This window comes from Pieris brassicae, chromosome 3, assembly GCF_905147105.1.
Source record: "Pieris brassicae chromosome 3, ilPieBrab1.1, whole genome shotgun sequence".
Taxonomy (NCBI): domain Eukaryota; kingdom Metazoa; phylum Arthropoda; class Insecta; order Lepidoptera; family Pieridae; genus Pieris; species Pieris brassicae.
In genome coordinates this window covers 5,936,218-5,945,640 of record NC_059667.1, presented here as the reverse complement: position 1 = coordinate 5,945,640, position 9,423 = coordinate 5,936,218, and the positions used below count along the sequence as shown (strand labels likewise).

The 9,423-nt window shown below is 33.0% G+C and overlaps 2 protein-coding genes across 2 annotated transcripts in view; one reads left to right on the top strand and one right to left on the bottom strand.

Annotated features, from left to right (window-relative positions):
* The first annotated feature begins 200 nt into the window (after positions 1-200).
* LOC123707536 (putative lipoyltransferase 2, mitochondrial) lies at positions 201-1,884 on the top strand. The gene is made up of 3 exons (XM_045657650.1): positions 201-489; positions 779-991; positions 1,447-1,884. Exons 1-3 carry the CDS (start codon positions 321-323, stop codon positions 1,791-1,793), a joined length of 729 nt encoding a protein of 242 aa, XP_045513606.1. The 5' UTR covers positions 201-320; the 3' UTR covers positions 1,794-1,884.
* Positions 1,885-1,930: 46 nt separating this feature from the next.
* LOC123707535 overlaps positions 1,931-9,423 on the bottom strand; it is a 51,314-nt gene continuing 43,821 nt past the window's right edge. Inside the window, exons 9-16 of the mRNA XM_045657649.1 lie at positions 8,165-8,293; positions 7,723-7,898; positions 7,013-7,146; positions 4,681-4,820; positions 4,313-4,394; positions 3,538-3,682; positions 3,210-3,423; positions 1,931-2,960 (exon numbers count right to left, since the gene is read on the bottom strand). Of these exons, the coding sequence (XP_045513605.1) occupies positions 2,812-2,960; positions 3,210-3,423; positions 3,538-3,682; positions 4,313-4,394; positions 4,681-4,820; positions 7,013-7,146; positions 7,723-7,898; positions 8,165-8,293 (1,169 nt within the window). The 3' untranslated portion in view covers positions 1,931-2,811. The remainder of the gene's footprint in view (positions 2,961-3,209; positions 3,424-3,537; positions 3,683-4,312; positions 4,395-4,680; positions 4,821-7,012; positions 7,147-7,722; positions 7,899-8,164; positions 8,294-9,423) is intronic.

Sequence of the window (9,423 nt, the reverse complement as noted above, 5' to 3'; positions counted from 1 at the left end):
AGTGGCGCGACATCTTTGAATGGTCTAATTAGTAACCTAGCGATGAGAAATATAAGTCAAATGCCATTTGTTTGTTAATAGCTTTGAAAGTTTTACTGAATAATTATCTATAGCTACTTATGCAGAATATATTAGTTTTTAAATGTAATAGTGACGTCGGACGTGAAATGAATTCCAAATATTTTCCTAATCTGTGGATTTAAAAAATATCGATTGTTTCTTTTCAAAATTTAATTCCTGTTGATTATACAAAAAAACATTAATTTTCATCACAAAGTAACAATTTGCAATAATCCTTTTCTTACAAAATTCTAGAAAATATGATACCGAAAATGGTAAAAGTTTGGAGATTGGGATTAATGAGCTATGATACTGCTTTTAAAATACAAATGGCTATAGCTAGAAAACATTTAGATTCTATGATTAAAGGAATCGATGCTGATTACGATACCTTACTTATTGTGGAACATAAACCAGTTTATACAGTTGGTAAGTCATAGGAGGTTTTAAGAAAAAAAATATAAAGGAAAGCTAAGTAAATAAAATATTGAGTATTTAATATCCTCCAAAGAGGCATCACCTTATGTTTTAAATATTATCGTGTATAAGTTAGACTATATACGAGTACGAGGATGTACTATTTTTACATACAATAGTAATGTCTTATAAAATTTTGAAACAAGTATTATTATATAATTCCTTATAAATCATATATTTTATTAAAGACAAAGGCTTCTTCGATTATGTATACATTTAGAGACATAATTTGTTATTTCAGGTATAAGAGACGATACACCAAAAGATGAAATAAACAGACTAAAAGAGTTAGGTGCAGAATTTCGAAAAACTAATCGTGGTGGTCTTATAACATTTCATGGTCCTGGACAACTAGTTGCATATCCTATAATAAATTTAAAACACTATAAAACTAGTGTTAAGTGGTATGTGTATAATTTGGAACAGACCATCATCAACTTATGTGATGAATTAGGTAAAATAATAATTACTTTTTAAATAATTTAAGACAAATATGAAGTAACATGTGTTTACCAAATATTTTAAGTTCTTTTGCACTACTAAACCTTACATGAGAGAGATCAACCCATTCCATTATATTTTATCAAAAGACCTGGATTTGCTTAACTACTAAAATTAACTAATAATATAAGACTAATTTCATGTCTTCCAATATTTCTAAGTAAACTTTGGAGTTATAACCATCTTGGCATTGATCTTGTATTCAGGGATGTTTATTAGATGCCGCAATAGACTCACATGGAGTCAGAGTCTGGTTTTTTTTAGTAAATATTGTCCTATACACTCTGTATAGGATATTATTTACTAAAAAAAATTTAAATATACAAAATCTTTAAAGTAAACATCTAAAATATTAAGAAACCTCATGTTATCTTTTTGCTACTATTTATTAAAGACTCAATATTTCAGGAGTTAAAGCAAGTCGGTCTCCACACACTGGAGTATGGATTGAAGACAACAAAGTGGCTGCTATTGGCATCCATGCATCCAGATATGTAACTAGTCATGGTATCTCTCTAAACTGCGATAATGACTTATCCTGGTTTGAACACATTGTGCCCTGTGGCATCGAAGACAAGGGTGTCACTTCTCTTACCAATGAAACTGGGCTCAAATGTTCCATAGAGACAATAACTCCACTATTTTTAAAGAATTTTGAAAAAGTTTTTGAGTGCAAAATTGAAGATGTTCCTAGCGATTACCAAGAAGATATTTTAAGTAATATTTATAGCAACCTTTTGACTTCAACCTCTTAAGTAAGTTTTTAGGCCAAATTCAAATATTATAAATTATTGCTGTTTATTGCTGTTAAATTACAATGTGATGGAATAAAAAAAATATATAATTTGTACAAATTTTATTTATTAAATAGGACAAAAAATAAATAGTGTATAAGTAAATGCAAGTATTTCTAAATAAATAGAAGAAATCTCAAGTTGGGTTAAAAGAAATGGCAAAGTGAATTGTGATCCTTTCATTTCTGCAAAACCCAACTGAAAGTTCGTCAAGGCAAAGTTACTGGTTATAATAGAACTTAGCGCCATCTATTGGCATTATATTTACAATACCTAATTAATCCTAAATATGTATGTTTGTATAAAAAGCTTAAGAATACTTCAATCCTTTTATATTGGGCACAAAATTCTTTGCGCAACATCTTGAAATGATCCAATTACTATCAAAATATTCCCATCAAATTATAAGTCATCTCAATTAGGCATATGAATAAATTTTCTGGGAACATTCCGAAACTCTTTGACTTTTTAATCTATCTTATTATTAATAAATGCACATTCTGAAAAATGTAAACTAAAAATTATGATTACGTATTTCAGAGGGATTTGTACCTACTATAGAATCTTAAAATAATAAATGCTTGAGTTAGTTTACGCAATGCGGTGGTTAAAAACGCATCGTAGCAACTTATACTACAAATTATGGACGGATATGACATTCATGTTTTGTTATCAGTCGTTTTATCACACGATCGTCATTTGTTAAATCTCATGGCCCTAGACAAAAACCTACTTATGCAGACGTTCTGCTGTAAAAGTATCGAAAGGCATAATGTTCGTATTATAAGGGAACTAAAAATATTCACTTGACAAAAACTTAATACTTGTGTATGTTTTGACAGACCTTGAGATAACTTTACGTATACATTATGGCTTTGATGCTTGTCACGTGACCATTTCACAATTTTTGTCGACAGAAACTCCCGAAAACAATAAGAAGATTGTGTCTTAGGGACTTATATGTTGATTAAAAAACGTTTTACAAATGTTTGGGAGGAGCGAGCCATTTACGCATGTAGTAGCAAAAGATTGTAGCGATGTAGAGAAGAACCAGTAATGCACAGGCTACACCCAGCAGAAGAACAGATCCTTTACTAGGGCACGGCTCCACAATGGTTACAGTTTTTTCTGGAAAAAATATCGATACCATTATGTGTCAGGTTATATTAACTAGTTAATATGTTCTAATAGATCAATAGAAAATCGCTTCACTTGATTTACTTAAGTAGTTTTCTATATTATTATTATTAGTTTAAACATAATGACATTAGGACTCATTCGTCAAATCATGAATATTAATTAACCAAGAAATTTCTAAATATTAAAAAAATATACAAAAAAAAGGAATTAAGGAAAGTAGAAATTTATAATGCAAACCTCCAAAGTTAGCCTCTGACGCCACACCTCCTGGTTTATCAGAGCGTAGGAAGTCAGTACTCTGTCTCTCATCGCCGAAATCAAGGACGAGAATCTCTTGGGAGATGTTCATCTCTTCTTCCTGCGAACCCGCTTCATCTGTCTCATTGAGGGGCAACGAACGTCTCTTTCTGCCCCATGATTCGATAGATTCTCTTCCCCATTCGCACACCGCCTAAAAAATTATATAATACTTAATAGACTTTACGACTTTGTTTATAAAACATAAAAATAGATTTATTTTCTGTTGATAAAAAAACATAAATATGCGTAAACAGAGATTACTTACAGGTTCGCAAGGACCAAGACAGTATTTGACGTTACATTGGAAAATAACTCCATAAGATTCCGTAAACCTGAAGGCCTCATACTCTGATTGAAGGGCATTACCGTCGGGAATGAATGCTGGAAAGATTGATGGGTCCACGGGACATCTAAAAAAAATCAGTTCAAACTTATAGTTTCCTTTTTCTTAGATGTTTTTGTTTCGTTGTAAATCATTTTGGGTTGTCGTTGGGTACACTGTTTTAATGGGAGGACGATAATCTTCACACTTGTATAATTGTTATTCAAATCTGTAAAAGCCACTAGGCTACTAGTATTTAAGTTTAATTTACAATAATTGCAACTCTACTACTAACTACTCTTGTTGCAATGCTTAGTTAAGTAAGACCAGTTGGCCTAGTGGATTCAGTGTATGACTCTCATCCCTGAGGTCGTAGGCACGACCCCCGACTGTCCACCAAGGGTCTGTCTATTTCAACGGCGTGGGTCAACCGTAGAAGGCTGATCACCAAGAGGCAAATCTCTTAGAAAAACCTAAAGATACACAAATTGTAGGCCTTAAAAGCCACTAGTTATTTTTTTCTATTAGAAGTTTAGGCTGATTAAAATATATTGATGTCAAATCATGGCTATCCGGAACATCATCTATATATAATTAGGGTTATTTAAATTATTTGACCTCACTGCTTATCACCAAGATTCGTCATTGTGGAAATAGATTTTTAGATTAAATAATAAGTTAATTCAAGAACGATATAATAAACGTAATACTTTCTTACCCCTTTTCATCAATGATTTGGAAGGTACTCTTGGAATCTTTTGCCATTGCGACACAGCTACGTGCAAAAATGCCGTAAGGAGCTGAAAAAATATTTAGTATAAATTTTCAACCAAAAATACTATAAATAATACATCTGGCAAATTACTTAAAGTTATATTTATGTATGAGTAATACATATAATCGTTTTGCACGATTCATCAAAAAAAGCACCTTTCACAATAATGTAAAAATGATACAATATTTTTAATCTATTTGAAACTTTGACTTAAACTCATGACGGATTTGTAAACGATGTTTTTGTTTTGGCAATTATTAAAGTGCATAAATATTCTAACGTTAGTGTTACAAAAGATTTCAAATACTTACTATCTCCTGGGATTTCGATGCGGAAGGTAAGCCTGTCTCCAATGCGCACAGTTTCCACCTCGCGTTGGCGACCGTCCAAGATACGTATGCGTGGTGGAGGTGCTTCAGGTGCGGCAGTGATTGAGATCATTTCTGGGTCCCTGTAGGAGTTTTAACGAATATGTTAGAAGAAATTGTATAGACATTATTTTATTATAACTAAAAATATATAAATTCTATTCTGGGTAAAAATTTAGTAAACTAATTCTTTCTAACGTGAGCGATCGTATGGCATGGTGTTTTCGACACCTACGATGTCCAATAAGCTGCACATAGAATTAAGAAAAACAACCAATAAATATTTTTTTAATGATGTTATATGTTCTATACGCCTTTCAGCGCCTTCCAGCCACCCAATGAAACTTTATATAATACTTTAGGTATTAACTTAACATTGAAGTATTTTGTATTTTAATAAAAATGTTAAAAATTATACCAATTTATCCTGTTTCTATTTTTAAGGGTGTGTATATAACTAGTCTATAAGTACTGTTACATTTTTTTTCTTTTTTTTCAAATTTTTAATTATTTTGAATATGGAACACGAGTGAATATTTTTTAAAACTTGTTTCGATTTTGCGACATTTAACATATTTTTTCGTGTTCTTTATCGAATTACAATATGGAATGGGATGTTAAAGAAAATAGGATTGCTGCGATCGCCGTGCACAAAGTGGATATTGAGCCGTCGATCATATTTACACTTCTTCAAAGACACTTCAAAAGCCTGGTATAGCCATATGTTCGTATATCGTACTCAACAGACACAACAACACTTGTCACACTAGATGTTGGCGGCCACGTGCCACTACAAAGTTCTGGCATTAACATTCTATTAATGCCAGAATTCGTCGAAACCCTATTAGGAAGCAAAAAATCTTATCGCGAGAAATGAAGATTCTGTTTGTACTCTGTCACGTATTATAAAAGCTGAGTGCTTATCTTCGATATACAGGACATGCCCTAAATCAATCTTAACAATTATAGAAAGTGAATCGATAAAAACGCCTTCTGTCGCGATACGCAGATGAAAACTAAAGAAATATCCTCTTTACCGATGATCAAAATACACTACAATAAGTTAAAACGATAAATTTGCGCACACAGTTCTAAAAAAGTGGTCGGAAAGGTACAACGTGGTCATCAGCGTGCGTCATTGATGGTTGGTGGGGCGTGTCGTATCAAGGAGTCACAAAACTACATTTTTGTGAAAATGGACTGAAAACTTCAGCCAAAGTGTAGAAAGAGACAGTCTTGGATCTTGTAAAACCTCTCAGGATTCTGCACCTGATCACTCGGCGCAAGCTACCTATGCCTGGCTTGAAACCAACGTTCCGGATTATATAAGACCTGAAGACTGGCCCTCATCTAGCCCAGACCCCAACCCCTTAGACTTCAAAGTATGGTCAGTGTTAGAGGAAAGGACACGGTACACTGAGTCTCTAAAAAATCTTTGGAGCAAGCAGTAGCGAAATTTCCCTTGGAAACAGTGCGTAAATCCAACGACTCGTGGCCGAACAGATTGAAGGCCTTTTCAAATAGAAAATATTTTTTATTTTTTGCTGAGACTTTAATAAATAGTTAGGTATACATTTTTCATTTGTAACAGAACAAATGGCTGGACTAGGTATAATGGAAACACCGTTTGTAAATTTTATGCTTCATACCAGCAATAAGCCGAGGCAATGATGTTTAGATGAGTAGGCTCTCATATAATTAAGCGCTGTAAACATAAAACACCACTCTGCTACTTCCTATTACACTACGAAGTGAGGTTGTTAAACATGTATTTCTACCATTTAGCTCGTATTCTCAGAATTGTTTCCTTTAAAGAAGAGTTCAGTCACATCGTGACAAGTATATATGAGTCAAAAACCAATGGTTTCATCTTAATACGTTAAGGTTGTAGAGGCAATCTAAGGATTCGAAATATTGAAAAAAAAATCTTACGTAACTTGAATTTAATGCACAACCCTCAGGTTCACCGATTTTTATATGAATTTGCTATTTTGTGCTATTCGTTTCTTTTAAGTCTACGTTTGAAAAATATGTTGTAGACTTTGCAATGATTATTATCAGACTTCATTCAAGTTTCCTAAGCAACTGACCACGGCTACCAAATACGGACAGTCGAATGGAATGTCCTTGAATAGTTCTCTGATTATTAAATAAGTAAAGTCACCTATATAAGTAACGGTGTACAAACCAGTTTTCTAGGGGTATAACGGAAAATAATATGAACGGCGAAAGTGCGATAATTTTCCATATTAAGGTTTCAAGAACAGTTACTCACCGTATGGGCACCATTCCGAAGGTGATGTTCTTCGAAGTCATGTCGTATGTACACTTCACTCTGTATATCTTGTCAGCTTTCGTCATGACTACACTGTGATGTTGAAGAACTACAGTGTTTGAGTACACTCCAGTCTGAAATCATATATTTTGGTAATTAGACATTTAAATGGCACAAGTTTAATACGACACTAGATAGGTTTACATAATATTATTAATGAAAATCATAACGTATTACTATCATTCATTATATTCAGTATGTATCAGTGAAATAGAAACATATTTCCCCAATGTCATATCCTGTGAAATGTCTCATTATTTATGCGATTACACAATTTCAGGAATTTACTTAAAACAAATATTGTTTATAAACAGAATAGACGAAAAATAGATATCAATACACTTTAAAAAGTGTTTTAACATAAACAAAAGACTAACAGTTCCGTTACAAGTCAAGTATTCTGACCTCTCAAAGCCCATGAATGATTAACCATTTATCTATTTCGCTTTGCCGAGCCCATGAAAACAGCTTTGTTAATATACCAGTTGTGACCTGTGACATAATGTCACATTGGATTATTACGATAGAATAACATACCTTGGAGGTCTCAACCAAGAGCTAACAGGTATTAGCTCGCATAAACGTAGATATAAATTGTTTAACATTATACATCTTCAAAAACTATTTTTCGATTCAAAATAGATACTTACAGCACTTTGTGTGTTACAATCTTGCCCGGCCATTGTCAGATCTAGTTTGAACTGGTCGCTATTAACAACATCAATGTTGCAAGTCTCGGATCTGCCTAGGGCGTATATTCTGCCATTGAAGGGTTTGTTCGTGCGAATTTGCACGGCAATGCGAGTATCCTTACAAAGGACCGACACTGAAAAAGGTAGACAGGTTTCGTGCATAGAATGTTTTAACGCGCCTTTGTTTGCTTGTATAATAATATTGGCATTTAAATCAACTCACATAAAGAATGACTAATTGTTTAAAGAACTGTACAACTAACTAATGTTCTTCCTTTTGATCGAATAGGAAAAATATATAAATACAACTTGATAATTCTCAATACAACTACGATTTGCGCGTAGCCATTAGAAATTATTATCAGATTTCTAGTGTTTAAAACATTCATTTAAATCTTACCGTCATAACATGTGCCCGTTTTGTCACAATTAGCGTCGTTCCGAGTCAAGTTGCTAGCCATATTGAGGTCCTGCTGATGCTCGATTGTTACTGGTAGCTCTCCGTTTGGGTTCGCATTTGCAGATGGTTCTATATAAAACAATAACGTGTTAGTTATTTTCTAGCCAACCTAACTTTCTTTACAAAAATCAACGATCAGTATTGATATCGACATTCCGTGTCGATAGGACCGTATAACGATTTGACTATGAATTCTGATTCTCAGTATTTATTACAATATTAATTAGTTTACTATGTCAAGTAAACTGCTTGGCAATAAAGGTGACTAGTGGGTAATGGCGTGAACCAATTAGGTATAAAGCTAAGGAGATATTTTTTATTTACAGATATATCTTTAGAATCGATTGAAAATTGCGTCTACATTCCTAAGTATAACGTGGGTACTGTAATTATGTAGAGACGGGTAAAGCTCGTGTCGAGAAACTTTATTTTCACACGATGAGTATATCTTACGTTGGTTGTAGGTTAATTCCTGGTGATTATTAACATATGAAATTGTGATTTTCTGATGTCATTACGGTATAATCATGTAGGCTATGGTTTTGTCGTGATTTAGCTATAAACGGTCACGTACTAATATCATTTCTTAGATCATATTTACGTCTAATAATCTTGGAATTTCTACCCATTATCTGGCTGATAATTTATATATTCAATCTGTATATATATGTTTTTTTATTTCAAAATATTACGCGTCTCTCATTTGAGCGTAGCTGCATATAATTATTAATTTAGCTATGAAAATGTTAATAGTTTTAAAAGTTGGTAGTTTCAACCCACGATTGCTTTGACTAAAACCACGAACCTACTTAAGCGGTTAAAGGAATATCGGAGATCTATTATAACTGTAAAACAAACTAGAACATTTCCGCAGTAAACATTAATTCGTGTCATTGTTTGTGCAACATTGTTACGGGATTGCTGTTGGAAAACCGTAAATTCCAAGGGTGCTTATAGCAAGTCAGGGACCGTGACGTACGTATAAGTGTATGTCATGACTGAGAAATGTCGCTTTACGGTCTTTGACTCGAGTTTACTTTTTAATCGTAAGTTTCTCTCTCTAAAAGCGAACCTTCCTCAAAATCCGTAATGCTAAATAAAAGTTAGGTACGCATAGATAACAAAAATTATATCCAAAATGTATTATACAGTGGGTTTTGTATGTGGAAGAAAAATTAAAAAATTATAATAATGATGAC

Excerpts from the sequence above, each read along its gene's own strand:
- LOC123707536 (XM_045657650.1), top strand. The coding sequence starts at position 321 with ATGATACCGAAAATGGTAAAAGTTTGGAGATTGGGATTAATGAGCTAT. Across the intron at positions 490-778 it reads TAAACCAGTTTATACAGTTG|GTATAAGAGACGATACACCA; the intron begins GTAAGTCATAGG and ends TTGTTATTTCAG. Across the intron at positions 992-1,446 it reads CAACTTATGTGATGAATTAG|GAGTTAAAGCAAGTCGGTCT; the intron begins GTAAAATAATAA and ends TCAATATTTCAG.